General features: G+C 56.1%; 1 protein-coding gene across 4 annotated transcripts in view; it reads right to left on the reverse strand.

Moving 5' to 3' along the window:
- Positions 1 to 14,766, reverse strand: part of MCRS1 (microspherule protein 1) — a 30,109-nt gene that overhangs the window by 6,194 nt on the left and 9,149 nt on the right. For all 4 annotated transcript variants that reach the window (XM_033083429.1, XM_033083428.2, XM_033083431.2 and 1 more), the window contains 7 exons: positions 14,179 to 14,287; positions 12,476 to 12,614; positions 9,163 to 9,238; positions 8,347 to 8,375; positions 6,786 to 6,878; positions 3,852 to 3,934; positions 1,599 to 1,686 (listed from right to left, as the gene is read on the reverse strand). In XM_033083429.1, coding sequence (XP_032939320.1) covers positions 1,599 to 1,686; positions 3,852 to 3,934; positions 6,786 to 6,878; positions 8,347 to 8,375; positions 9,163 to 9,238; positions 12,476 to 12,614; positions 14,179 to 14,287 — 617 coding nt within the window. The remainder of the gene's footprint in view (positions 1 to 1,598; positions 1,687 to 3,851; positions 3,935 to 6,785; positions 6,879 to 8,346; positions 8,376 to 9,162; positions 9,239 to 12,475; positions 12,615 to 14,178; positions 14,288 to 14,766) is intronic.

Genomic DNA, 14,766 nt, shown 5'->3' on the forward strand with positions numbered 1-14,766 from the left:
CAAAAAATCCCACAGAAACCCCAAAAAAACCCCAAAATCTCCCTAAACCCCCTCCAAGGAATCCCCCAAAACCCCTGAGGGACCCCCAAAAAAACCCAAATCCCCCCAAAAAACCCCAAATGCACCCCAAAAAAAACCCCAAAAACTCCAAATCCCCCCCAGATCACCCTGAGATCCCTCCAAAACCTTCAACAACTCCCCAAAAAAACCACAAAAAAAACCCCAAAAATCCAAAATATCTCCCCAAACCCCCTCAAGGGATCCCCTAAAACCCCTGAAGGACCCAAAAAAACCCCAAATCCCCCAAAAAACCCCAAAAAAATCCCAAATCCCTCCCAGATCACCCTGAGATCCCTCCAAAAAAACCCAACTCCCCCCAGAAATCCCCCAAAAAAACCCCAAAAATCCAAAAACTCTCCCAATATCCCCTCGAGGGATCCCCCAAAACCCCTGAGTGACCCCAAAAAAACCCCAAACCCCCCCAAAAACCCCAAATCCCTCCCAGATCACCCTGAGATCCCTCCAAAAAAACCCAACTCACCCCAGAAACCCCCCCAAAAACCCCAAAAATCTCCCAATATTCCCTCTAGGGATCCCCTAAAACCCCTGAGGGACCCCAAAAAAACCCCAAATCCCCCCCAAAAACCCCAAAAGCCCCTCAAAAAAACCCCAAATCCCTCCCACATCACCCTGAGATCCCTCCAAAACCTTCAACAACTCCCCAAAAAACCCCAGAAAAAAAAACCCAAAAACCCAAAAACCTCCCCAAACCCCCTCAAGGAATCCCCTAAAACCTCTGGGTGACCCCAAAAAAATCCCAAATCCCCCAAAAAACCCAAAATCCCCCCAAAAAACCCCAAATCCCTCCCAGATCACCCTGAGATCCCTCCAAAACCTTCAAAAACTCCCCCAAAAAACCCCAGAAAAAAAACCCCAAAAATCCAAAATATCTCCCCAAACCCCCTCAAGGGATCCCCTAAAACCCCTGAGTGACCCCAAAAAAAACCCAACCCCCCCCCAAAAAACCCAAATCCCTCCCAGATCACCCCGGGATCCCTCCAAAAATGTCAACAACTCCCCCAAAAAACCACAAAAAATCCCACAGAAACCCCAAAAAAACCCCAAAATCTCCCCAAACCCCCTCAAAGGAACCCCCTAAAACCCCTGAGGGACCCCAAAAAACCCCAAACCCCCAAAAAAGCCCCAAATCCCCCCCCCAAAAAAACCCAAATCCCTCCCAGATCACCCTGAGATCCCTCCAAAAAAACCCAACTCCTCCCAAAAAACCCCAGAAAAAAACCCCAAAAACCCCAAAACCTCCCCAAACCCCCTCAAGGGATCCCCCAAAACCTCTGGAGGACCCCCAAAAAAAACCCCAAACCCCCCCAAAAAAAACCCCAAAAAACCCCAAATCCCTCCCAGATCACCCTGAGATCCCTCCAAAATCTTCAACAACTCCCAAAAAAACCCACAAAAAACCCCCAAAATCTCCCCAAACCCCCTCCAAGAAACCCCCTAAAACCCCTGAGGGACCCCAAAAAAACCCCAAAACCCCCCAAAAACCCCAAAACCCCCCCAAAAAAACCCCCCAAGCCCACCCTGCTTGCGGGAGATTTTCCAGGCCGGGCCCTCGAGCGCCAGGTCCACGTCGATCTGGTTGTCCTTGGTGGCTCTGCCCAGGGTGATCTGGGGGGGATTTGGGGTTTTTTTGGGGTTTTTGGGGTTTTTGGGATTTTTTTGGGATCACTCAGGGGTTTTGGGGGATCTCTTGTGGGGAATTTTGGGAGATTTTTTGGGTTTTTGGGGTTTTTTTGGGGGTTTTTGGGGGGAGTTGTTGATGGTTTTTGGAGGGATCCTGGGGTGATCTGGGGGGATTTGGGGTTTTTTGGGGTTTTTGGGGTTTTTTGGGGTCACTCAGGGGTTTTGGGGGATCCCTTGTGGGGAATTTTGGGAGATTTTTTGGGTTTTTGGGGGAGCTGTTGATGGTTTTTGGAGGGATCCTGGGGTGATCTGGGGGGAATTTGGGGTTTTTAGGTGGATTTTGGGATTTTTTGGGGGGGTTTTGGGGTTTTTTGGGGGGGTTTTGGGATTTTTGGGGTTTTTTTGGGGTTTTGGGGTCACTCAGAGGTTTTGGGGGATCCCTTGTGGGGAATTTTGGGAGATTTTTTGGGTTTTTGGGGTTTTTTTGGGGGGGTTTTGGGGGAGTTGTTGAGGTTTTTGGAGGGATCCCAGGGTGATCTGGGGGGGATTTGGAGTTTTTAGGTGGATTTTAGGATTTTTTGGGGGTTTGGGGGTTTTTTGGGGTTTTTGGGATTTTTGGGGGGTTTTTGGCGTTTTTTGGGTTTTTGGGGATTTTTTTTTGGGTTTTTTTGGGGTCCCCCAGAGGTTTTGGGGGATCCCTTGTGGGGAATTTTGGGAGATTTTTTGGGGTTTTGGGGGGTTTCTGGGGGGAGTTGTTGAGGGTTTTGGAGGGATCCTGGGGTGATTTGGGGTTTTTGGGGGGATTTGGGATTTTTTGGGGTCCCTCAGGGGTTTCAGGGGAGACTTTTGAGAGGGTTTGGGGAGGGTTTTGGGGTTTTTTTTGGGGTTTTTGGGGGAGTTGTTGAAGGTTTTGGAGGGATCCCGGGGTGATTTGGGGGGATTTGGGGTTTTTTGGGGATTTTTTGGGCTTTTGGGGTTTTTTTTGGGGGTGATTTGGGGTATTTTGGGTGTTTTTAGGGTGGTTTGGGGGTATATGGGGCATTTTTGGGGTATTTAGGGTGTTTCTGAGGTGTTTTGGGTGGTTTTGGAGTATTTTTGGGGTGTTTTTCAGGTGGTTTTGGGGCATTTTTGGTGTTTCTGGGTAATTTTGGGGCATTTTCGGTGGTTTTGGGGTGTTTCTGGGGTATTTTTGGTGTTTTTTGGGGTGGTTTTGGGGTATTTTTGGTGTCTCTGGGATATTTTGGGGTGGTTTTGGGTGTTTCTGGGGTGGTTTGGGGGTTGTTTTTGGGGTATTTTTGGTGTTTCTGGGATATTTTTGGTGTTTTTTGGGGTGGTTTTGGGGTATTTTTGGTGTTTCTGGGATATTTTGGGGTATTTTTGGTGTTTCTGGGATATTTTGGGGTATTTTTGGGTGTTTCTGGGGTATTTTTGGTGGTTTTGGGGTGTTTCTGGGGTGGTTTTAGTGGTTTTGGGATATTTTGGGGTGTTTTTTGGGGATATTTTTGGTGTTTTTTGGGGTGGTTTTGGGGATATTTTTGGTGTTTTTGGGGTTGTTTTTTGGGTATTTTTGGTGTCTCTGGGATATTTTGGGGTGTTTTTTGGGTGTTTCTGGGGTATGTTTTGTGGTTTTGGGGTGGTTTGGGGGTGGTGTTTGGGGTATTTTTGGTGTTTTTGGGCTTGGTTTTGGGGATATTTTTGGTGGTTTTGGGGTGGTTTTGGTGTGGTTTTTGGGGATATTTTTGGTATTTTTGGTGGTTTTGGGGTGGTTTTTGGGGTATTTTTGATGTTTTTGGGGTGGTTTTGGGGTATTTTTGGTGTCTCTGGGATATTTTGGGGTGGTTTTGGGTGTTTCTGGGGTGTTTGGGGTAATATTCGTGTTTTCTGGGCTATTTGGGGGTATCTGAGGGGTGTTTTTGGGGTGTTTTTTGGGTGTTTCTGGGGATATTTTTGGTGGTTTTGGGGTGGTTTTGGGGTATTTTTGGTGTTTTTGGGGTGGTTTTTGGGGATATTTTTGGTGTTTTTGGGGTGGTTTTTGGGGATATTTTTGGTGTTTTTGGGGATATTTTTGGTGTTTTTTGGGTGTCTCTGGGATATTTTTGGTGTTTCTGGGGTGGTTTTTGGGGATATTTTTGGTGTTTTTGGGGCCGCACCTCCCGCGAGCGCATCAGGTACCGAACCATCCGACCCCGCAGCACGGCCAGAGTCTGGCTGTCAAAATCTGGGGAGCTCATCCCTGGGGACAGACAGACAGACAGACAGAGTGAGGACAGACAGACACACAGAGTCTGGCTGTCAAAATCTGGGGAGCTCATTCCTGAAAAGGGACAGACAGACAGAGTGAGGACAGACAGACAGACAGACACACAGAGTCTGGCTGTCAAAATCTGGGGAGCTCATCCCTGGATGGACAGACAGACAGACAGACAGGGTCAGACACACAGACACACAGAGTCTGGCTGTCAAAATCTGGGGAGCTCATCCCTGCAGGGACAGACAGACAGACAGACAGACAGGGTCAGACACACAGACACACAGAGTCTGGCTGTCAAAGTCTGGGGAGCTCATTCCTGAAAAGGGACAGACAGACAGACAGAGTGAGGACAGACAGACAGACACACAGAGTCTGGCTGTCAAAATCTGGGGAGCTCATCCCTGGATGGACAGACAGACAGACAGACAGACAGGGTCAGGACACACAGACACACACAGAGTCTGGCTGTCAAAATCTGGGGAGCTCATCCCTGAAAAGGGACAGACAGACAGACAGAGTGAGGACAGACAGACAGACACACAGAGTCTGACTGTCAAAGTCTGGGGAGCTCATCCCTGCAGGGACAGACAGACAGACAGGGTCAGACAGACAGACAGACAGGGTCAGACACACAGACACACAGAGTCTGGCTGTCAAAGTCTGGGGAGCTCATTCCTGGATGGACAGACAGACAGACAGACAGACACACACAGAGTCTGACTGTCAAAATCTGGGGAGCTCATTCCTGGGAAAGGACAGACAGACAGACAGGGTCAGACAGGGTCAGACAGACACACAGACACACAGAGTCTGACTGTCAAAATCTGGGGAGCTCATCCCTGAAAAGGGACAGACAGACAGACAGACAGACAGGGTCAGACAGACACACAGAGTCTGGCTGTCAAAGTCTGGGGAGCTCATTCCTGCAAGGGACAGACAGACAGACAGGGTCAGACAGACACACAGACAGACACACAGACACACAGAGTCTGACTGTCAAAATCTGGGGAGCTCATCCCTGAAAAGGGACAGACAGACAGACAGACAGACAGGGTCAGGACACACAGACACACAGAGTCTGACTGTCAAAGTCTGGGGAGCTCATTCCTAGGGACAGACAGACAGACAGACAGGGTCAGACACACAGACACACAGAGTCTGGCTGTCAAAATCTGGGGAGCTCATCCCTGGGGACAGACAGACAGACAGACAGACACAGGGACAGACGGACACACAGACACACAGACACACAGAGTCTGGCTGTCAAAATCTGGGGAGCTCATTCCTGGATGGACAGACAGACAGACAGACAGACAGACAGACACACAGAGTCTGACTGTCAAAATCTGGGGAGCTCATCCCTGAAAAGGGACAGACAGACAGACAGACAGACACACAGACACACAGAGTCTGACTGTCAAAGTCTGGGGAGCTCATCCCTGGGGACAGACAGACAGACAGACAGACAGGGTCAGGACACACAGACACACAGAGTCTGGCTGTCAAAATCTGGGGAGCTCATTCCTGAAAAGGGACAGACAGACAGACAGACAGACAGACAGAGTGAGGACAGACAGACAGACACACAGAGTCTGACTGTCAAAGTCTGGGGAGCTCATTCCTGGATGGACAGACAGACAGAGTGAGGACAGACAGACACACAGACACACAGAGTCTGACTGTCAAAGTCTGGGGAGCTCATTCCTGCAGGGACAGACAGACAGACAGACAGACACACAGACACACAGAGTCTGACTGTCAAAATCTGGGGAGCTCATTCCTGGGGATGGACAGACAGACAGACAGGGTCAGACAGACACACAGACACACAGAGTCTGGCTGTCAAAGTCTGGGGAGCTCATTCCTGAAAAGGGACAGACAGACAGACAGACAGGGTGGGTCAGGACAGACAGACACACAGAGTCTGGCTGTCAAAATCTGGGGAGCTCATTCCTGGGGATGGACAGATGGACAGGGTCAGACAGACAGGGTCAGACAGACAGACACACAGAGTCTGACTGTCAAAGTCTGGGGAGCTCATTCCTGGGGATGGACAGATGGACAGGGTCAGGACAGACAGACAGACAGGGGGACACTGAGGGGACAGACAGACAGATGGACGCCAGGGGCACAGATGGACACAGGGACGGACACCAGGGTGGGCAGACAGACAGACAGACGGACACAGGGACAGACGGACACAGGGACAGACAGACAGACACAAGGACAGACAGACAGACAGACGGACACAGGGACAGACGGACACAGGGACAGAAGGAATGACAGATGACCTGTGATGGAATCCACCAGCACTGCAGGATGGACAGACAGACACAAGGACAGACAGACAGACACAAGGACAGACAGACAGACACAAGGACAGACAGACAGACAGACAGACACACAGACAGACACACAGACACACACAAGGACAGACAGACAGACAGACAGACACACAGACAGACACACAGACAGACAGACAGACACAAGGACAGACACACAGACACACACACAGACACACGGACAGACAGACAGACACACAGACAGACAGACAGACAGACACTCTCACCTGTGATGGAATCCACCAGCACCTGCCAGCGCTGCAGGACGGACAGACAGACACAAGGACAGACACACACAAGGACAGACACACAGACAGACACACACAGACAGACAGACACACAGACAGACACACAGACCCTCTCACCTGTGATGGAATCCACCAGCACCTGCCAGCGCTGCAGGATGGACACACAGACACACGGACAGACAGACACACAGACAGACACACAGACAGACACACAGACAGACACACAGACAGACAGACTCTCACCTGTGATGGAGTCCACCAGCACCTGCCAGCGCTGCAGCTCCTGCTCCAGCTGCCGGATCTCGCGCTTCTGGCGCCGGTCAGCGACCGTCAGCTCTGACAGACAGACAGACAGACAGTCAGCTGTGACAGACAGACAGACAGGATCAGACAGACAGACAGAGTGAGCTCTGACAGACAGACAGACAGACAGTCAGCTCTGACAGACAGACAGAGTGAGCTCTGACAGACAGACAGACCGTCAGCTCTGACAGACAGACAGACAGACCGTCAGCTCTGACAGACAGACAGACAGACAGACAGGGTCAGACAGACAGACAGAGTGAGCTCTGACAGACAGACAGACAGTCAGGGTCAGACAGACAGACAGACCGTCAGCTCTGACAGACAGACAGACAGACAGACAGGGTCAGACAGACAGACAGACAGCTCTGACAGACAGACAGACAGACAGACAGTCAGCTCTGACAGACAGACAGACAGGGTCAGCTCTGACAGACAGACAGACAGACACAGTCAGACAAACAGACAGAGTGAGCTCTGACAGACAGACAGGGTCAGCTCTGACAGACAGGGTCAGCATGGACAGACAGGGTCAGACAGACAGACAGAGTGAGCTCTGACAGACAGACAGACAGTCAGGGTCAGACAGACAGCTCTGACAGACAGACAGACAGACAGACAGACAGCTCTGACAGACAGACAGACAGACAGGGTCAGCATGGACAGACAGACAGACAGAGTGAGCTCTGACAGACAGGGTCAGACAGACAGACAGGGTCAGCTCTGACAGACAGACAGACAGACAGACAGACAGACAGAGTGAGCATGGACAGACAGACAGAGAGAGAGACAGGGTCAGCATGGACAGACAGACAGACAGACAGACAGACAGGGTGAGCTCTGACAGACAGACAGACAGACAGACAGGGTCAGCTCTGACAGACAGACAGACAGACAGACAGGGTCAGGACAGACAGACAGACGGACACACGGACACTGGGGGGTCCTGGAAGGTTCTGGAAAGTTCTGGGGAGTTCCCTGGAGGGATCCAAAGGGGCTCCCAGAGGGTCCCTGGAAGGTTCCAGATGGGTCTGGGGGTTCTGAGGGGTCCCAGGGGGTCCCTGGAAGGTTCTGGAAGGTTCCAGGGGGTTTTTGAGGGGCCCCAGGGAGGTTCTGGAGGGGGCTTGGAAGGTTCTGGAAGGTTCCAGATGGGTCTGGGGGTTCTGAGGGGTCCCAGGGGGTCCCTGGAAGGTCCTGGAAGGTTCCAGGGGGGTTCTGAGGGTCCCAGGGAGTTTAGGAGGGGAGGGGTCTGGGGGTCCTGGAAGGTTCTGGAAGGTTCCAGAGGGTTCTCAGAGCGCTGAGCGGGTCCTGGAAGGTCCCAGAGGGGTTTCTGGGGGTCCCAGGGAGGTTTCTGGGGATCCCTGGGGTTTTTTTTGGGGTCCCAGGGGGTTTTTTTGGGGTCCCAGGGGTTTTTTTTTGGGGTCCCAGGGGTTTTTTTTTGGGGTCCCAGGGGTTTTTTTTGGGGGTCCCAGGGGGTTTTTGGGGGTCCCGGGGGTCTCACCGTGCTCCAGCACCTCGTCCCGAACGTCCCTGTGGGGAAGGGGCTGTGAGACGAGGCCACAGAGACCCCAAAACCCCAAAACCCCAAAAATCCCCCAAAATCCCAAATCCCTTCCAAGAGCCCTCCCAGCCTCCCAAATCCCCCCCAAAAAACCCAAAAATCCCACCAAAAACCCCAAAATCCCCCCCAAAAAAAACCCCAAAAAACCAAAATCCCACCCCAAAAAACTAAAAAAAAACCCCAAATCCCCCTGAACAAACCCAAAATCCTCCCCAAGAGCCCCCCCCAAAAACCCCAAATCCCTTCCAAGAGCCCTCCCAGCCTCCCAAATCCCCCTGAAAAAACCAAAAAAAATCCCAAATTCCCCCCAAAACCCCAAAATCCCCCCCCAAAAACCCCAAATCCCTTCCAAGAGCCCTCCCAGCCTCCCAAATCCCCCCCCAAAAACCCAAAAAAAACCCAAAATCCCACCAAAAACCCCAAAATCCCCCCCCAAAAAAACCCCAAAAACCCAAAACTCCCCCCAAAAAACCCAAATCCCCCCAAAAAACCCAAAAAACCCAAATTCCCCCCCAAAAAACCCAAATCCCCCCCCAAAAAACCCCAAATCCCTTCCAAGAGCCCTCCCAGCCTCCCAAATCCCCCCCAAAAAATAAAAAAAACCCCAAAATCCCCCCAAAAAACCCCAAAAAACCCAAATCCCCTCCAAAAAAAAACCCCAAAAAACCCCAAAAAACCCCAAAACCCCCCAAACCTCCCCCAAATCCCCCCCAACCGACCCCAATTCCCCCCCCAGACCCCTCCCCAAATTCCCACCGCAGTTTGCCGTCGTCCAGCAGCTCCTCAGCGTCCGAGAAATTGAGAACCTGATCCCCCTTGGGGAGGGGCTGCACTGCAGGGGGGTCAGCACCCCAAAAAAAACCCCAAAAACCGCCCAGGGACCCCCCCCCAAATCCCCCTTGGGGAGGGGCTGCACTGCAGGGGGGTCAGCACCCCAAAAAAAACCCCAAAATCCCACCCAGGGACCCCCCAAAATCCCACCCTGGGACCCCCCAAAATCCCCCTTGGGGAGGGGCTGCACTGCAGGGGGGTCAGCACCCCAAAAAAAACCCAAAAACCACCCAGGGACCCCCAAAATCCCACCCAGGGACCCCCCCCCCAAATCCCCCTTGGGGAGGGGCTGCACTGCAGGGCCAGGGGGGTCAGCACCCCAAAAAAAACCCCAAAAACACCCCAAAAACACCCAGAGACCCCCCCCCAAATCCCCCTTGGGGAGGGGCTGCACTGCAGGGCCAGGGGGGTCAGCACCCCAAAAAAAACCCAAAAACACCCAGGGACCCCCAAAATCCCACCCAGGGACCCCCCCCAAATCCCCCTTGGGGAGGGGCTGCACTGCAGGGGGGTCAGCACCCCAAAAAAAACCCCAAAAACACCCCAAGGACCCCCCAAAACCACCCCAAAAACACCCAGGGACCCCCAAATTCATCCCCAAAATCCACCCAGGGATCCCAAAATCCACCCTGGGACCCCCAAAAACACCCCAAGGACCCCCCAAAAACACCCCAAAAACACCCAGGGACCCCTCAAAATCCCACCCAGGGACCTCAAAAACACCCCAAGGACCCCCAAACACACCCAGGGCCCCCCCAAAAACACCCAAAACCCACCCAGAGACCCTCAAATTCATCCCCAGGGACCCCCCAGGGACCCCAAAATCCACCCTGGGACCCCAAATTCATCCAGGGACCCTCAAAATCCCCCCCAAAACCTCCCCAAATTCCCTCCAAAACTCGCCCAAATTTCCTAAATATTCCCCAACTCCCCCTAAACCCTTCCCCAGGACCCCCCAAATCCCCCCCAGAACCCCCCAAATCTCCCCCCTGGGACCCCCCAGGACCCCCCCAAATTCCCCCCAGGACCCCCCAGGACCCCCAGGACCCCTCCCCACCTGTCTGCTCCTGCAGCAGGTGCCACTGGCACCGGATCCCAAACACCTTGGGGGATCTCTGACCTTCCAGGACCCTCTGAACTCCCCAAAATTCCCCCTGGGACCCCCCCAGGACTCCCCAAATCCCCCCAGGACCCCCCAGGACCCCCAGGACCCCTCCCCACCTCTCTGCTCCTGCAGCAGCTGTGACCTGGTGCAGGAGTTGCTGCACTTGGGGCATCTCGGACCTTCCAGGACCTTCTGAACTCCCCAAAATCTCCTCTGGGACCCCCAAATCCCTCCAGGACCCCCCAAATCTCCCCCCTGGGACCCCCCAGGACCCCCCAAAATCCCCCCAGGACCCCCTGAGCCCCCTCCCCACCTCTCTGCTCCTGCAGCAGGTGCCACTGGCACCGGATCCCAAATACTTTGGGGATCTCTGACCTTCCAGGACCTTCTGAACTCCCCAAAATCCCCCCTGGGACCCCTCAGATCTCCCCCAGGACCCCCCAAACCCTCCCCAGGACACCCCAGCCCCCTCCCCACCTCTCTGCTCACTGAGCAGGTGCCACTGGCACCAGATCCCAAACACTTGGGGGCATCTCTGAACCTTCCAGGACCTTCTGAACTCCCCAAAATCCCCCCTGGGACCCCTCAAAATCCCCCCTGGGACCCCCAAAATCCCCTCTGGGACCCCCCAGGACCCCCCCAAATCACCCCCAGGACCCCTCCCCACCTCTCTGCTCCTGCAGCAGGTGCCACTGGCACTGGATCCCAAACACCTTGGGGGATCTGTGACCTGCCAGGACCCTCTGAACTCCTCAAAATCCCCCCTGGGACCCCCTCAGGACCCCCCAAATTCCCCCTGGGACCCCCCAAACTCTCCCCAGGACCCCTGAGCCCCCTCCCCACCTCTCTGGTCCTGCAGCAGCTGTGACCTGGTGCAGGAGTTGCTGCACTTTGGGGATCTCTGAACCTTCCAGGACCCTCTGAACTCCCCAAAATCCCCCCTGGGACCCCCAAAATCCCCCCTGGGACCCCCAAATCTCCCCCCCCCAGGACCCTCCAGGACCCCCCAAATTCCCCCCAGGACCCCCTAAACCCCTCCCCAGGACCCCCAGGACCCCTCCCCACCTCTCTGCTCCTGCAGCAGGTGCCACTGGCACCGGATCCCAAACACCTTGGGGGATCTCTGACCTTCCAGGACCCTCTGAACTCCCCAAAATCCCCCCTGGGACCCCCAAATCTCTCCAGGACCCCCCAAATCTCCCCCCTGGGACCCCCCAGGACCCCCCCAAACCCCCCCTGGGACCCCTCCCCACCTCTCTGCTCCTGCAGCAGGTGCCACTGGCACTGGATCCCAAATACTTGGGGGATCTCTGACCCTTCCAGGACCCTCTGAACTCCCCAAATCCCCCCTGGGACCCCCAAAATCCCCCCCAGGACCCCCCAAATCTCCCCCCTGGGACCCCCCAGGACCCCCCAAACCCCTCCCCAGGACCCCCAGGACCCCTCCCCACCTCTCTGCTCCTGCAGCAGGTGCCACTGGCACCGGATCCCAAACACCTTGGGGGATCTCTGACCTGCCAGGACCTTCTGAACTCCCCAAATCCCCCCAGGGACCCCCAAAATCCCCCCTGGGACCCCTCAGATCTCCCCCAGGACCCCCCAACCCTCCCCAGGACACCCCAGCCCCCTCCCCACCTCTCTGCTCACTGAGCAGGTGCCACTGACACTGGATCCCAAACACCTTGGGGGATCTCTGACCTGCCAGGACCTTCTGAACTCCCCAAAATTCCCCCTGGGACCCCCTCAGGACCCCCCAAATTCCCCCCAGGACCCCCAGCCCCCTCCCCACCTCTCTGCTCCTGCAGCAGGTGCCACTGACACCGGATCCCAAACACCTTGGGGCATCTCTGAACCTTCCAGGACCCTCTGAACTCCCCAAAATCGCCCCTGGGACCCCTCAAAATCCCCCCTGGGACCCCCAAAATCCTCCCTGGGACCCCTCAAACCCCTCCCCAGGACCCCCAGCCCCCTCCCCACCTGTCTGGTCCTGCAGCAGGTGCCACTGGCACCGGATCCCAAACACTTTGGGGGATCTCTGACCTTCCAGGACCTTCTAAACTCCCCAAAATCCCCCCTGGGACCCCCAAAATCCCCCTCAAACCCCTCCCCAGGACCCCTGAGCCCCCTCCCCACCTGTCTGGTCCTGCAGCAGGTGGTACTGGCGCAGGAGCTGCCAGTGCAGCTGCAGGGCCTTGGGGGTCCTGGCAGGGTAAAACACGGCGGGGTGGCGCTGCAGCAGCTCCTGGAAGGTGTCCAGCGAGGGGACAGGGCTCTGGGGACACGGGGACAGTCAGGGACAGCAGGGGACAGCAGGGACAGGGCTCTGGGGACACGGGGACAGTCAGGGGACAGCAGGGGACAGCAGGGACAGGGCTCTGGGGACACGGGGACAGTCAGGGGACAGGGCTCTGGGGACACGGGGACAGGTCAGGGACAGCAGGGGACACAAGGACAGGGCTCTGGGGACAGTCAGGGGACAGCAGGGACAGGGCTCTGGGGACATGAGGACAGTCAGGGGACACAGGGACAGGTGAGGGGACATGGGGACAGTTCAGGGGACAGCAGGGACAGGGCTCTGGGGACACGGGGACAGTCAGGGGACAGCAGGGACAGGGCTCTGGGGACACAGGGACAGGGCTCTGGGGACACGGGGACAGTTCAGGGGACAGCAGGGACAGGGCTCTGGGGACATGGGGACAGTCAGGGGACAGCAGGGACAGGGCTCTGGGGACACGGGGACAGTCAGGGGACAGCAGGGACAGGGCTCTGGGGACACAGGGACAGTCAGGGGACAGCAGGGACAGGGCTCTGGGGACACGGGGACAGTCAGGGGACAGCAGGGACAGGGCTCTGGGGACATGGGGACAGTCAGGGGACAGCAGGAGACATGGGGACATTGGAGAGGGCTCTGGGGACACCAGGGGACAGTCAGGGGACAGCAGGGGACACAGGGACAGGGCTCTGGGGACACGGGGACAGTCAGGGGACAGCAGGGACAGGGCTCTGGGGACACCAGGGGACAGTGAGGGGACAGCAGGGGACACTGCAGGGTGACACCACAGCAGCTCCTGGAAGGTGTCCAGAGAGGGGGCAGGGGACAGCAGCAATGGGGTGACCCCTGCTGACCCCTGGTGACATTTGGGGACACTTGGGGACAGCCCTCACCGATGGCACGCGGGTCAGCAGCTCTGGGGTGACTGACACTAGGTGACATTTGGTGACATTTGGGGACATTTGGGGACAGTCCTCACCGATGGCACGCGGGTCACTGACCCCTGATGACCCCTGGTGACATTAGGTGACATTTGGGGACAGTCCCTCACCGATGGCACGTGGGTCAGTGACCCCTGGTGACCCCTGGTGACCCCTGGGGTGACCCCTGGGGACATTTGGTGACATTTGGGGACAGTGCTCACCGATGGCACGCGGGTCAGCAGCCCTGGGGTGACCCCTGGTGACATTAGGTGACATTTGGTGACATTGGGGACAGTGCTCACCAATGGCACGCGGGTCAGTGACCCCTGATGACCCCTAGTGACCCCTGGTGACATTGGGGACACTCCTCACCGATGGCACGCGGGTCAGCAGCCCTGGGGTGACCCCTGGTGACATTAGGTGACACTAGGTGACATTTGGGGACAGTGCTCACCGATGGCACGCGGGTCAGCAGCCCTGGGGTGACTCACACTAGGTGACCCCTGGGGACATTTGGTGACATTTGGTGACGTTGGGGACAGTGCTCACCGATGGCACGCGGGTCAGCAGCCCTAGGGTGACCCCTGATGACCCCTAGTGACATTAGGTGACACTTGGTGACATTGGGGACAGTCTCTCACCGATGGCACGCGGGTCAGCAGCTGCTCCTCGGCCTTGCTGAACAGGACCTTGCTCTGGATGGCGGCCACGGCCTCGGGGTGCAGCTGGCGCATGGCCTGGCACGACAGCCTGGGGACATTGGGGACATTGGGGACAGCCCTGTGACACTGCTGTGACAGCCAACCCCTCGGGGTGCAGCTGGCGCATGGCCTGGCAGGACAGCCTGGGGACATTGGGGACATTGGGGACAGCTGTGTGACACTGCTGTGACAGCCCTGTGACAGCCCTGTGACACCCAACCCCTCGGGGTGCAGCTGGCGCATGGCCTGGCACGAGAGTCTGGGGACATTGGGGACATTGGGGACACTGCTGTGACACTGCTGTGACAGCCCCATGGCCTGGCAGGACAGCCTGGGGACATTGGGGACATTGGGGACATTGGGGACAGCCCTGTGACACTGCTGTGACATCCCTGTGACACTGCTGTGAGAGCCCCATGGCCTGGCACGACAGCCTGGGGACATTGGGGACATCCCTGTGACACTGCTGGGACACTGCTGTGACACCCCTGTGACACCCAAACCCTCGGGGTGCAGCTGGCGCATGGC

The sequence above is a fragment of the Catharus ustulatus genome, chromosome 31 (assembly GCF_009819885.2).
Source record: "Catharus ustulatus isolate bCatUst1 chromosome 31, bCatUst1.pri.v2, whole genome shotgun sequence".
Classification (NCBI taxonomy): domain Eukaryota; kingdom Metazoa; phylum Chordata; class Aves; order Passeriformes; family Turdidae; genus Catharus; species Catharus ustulatus.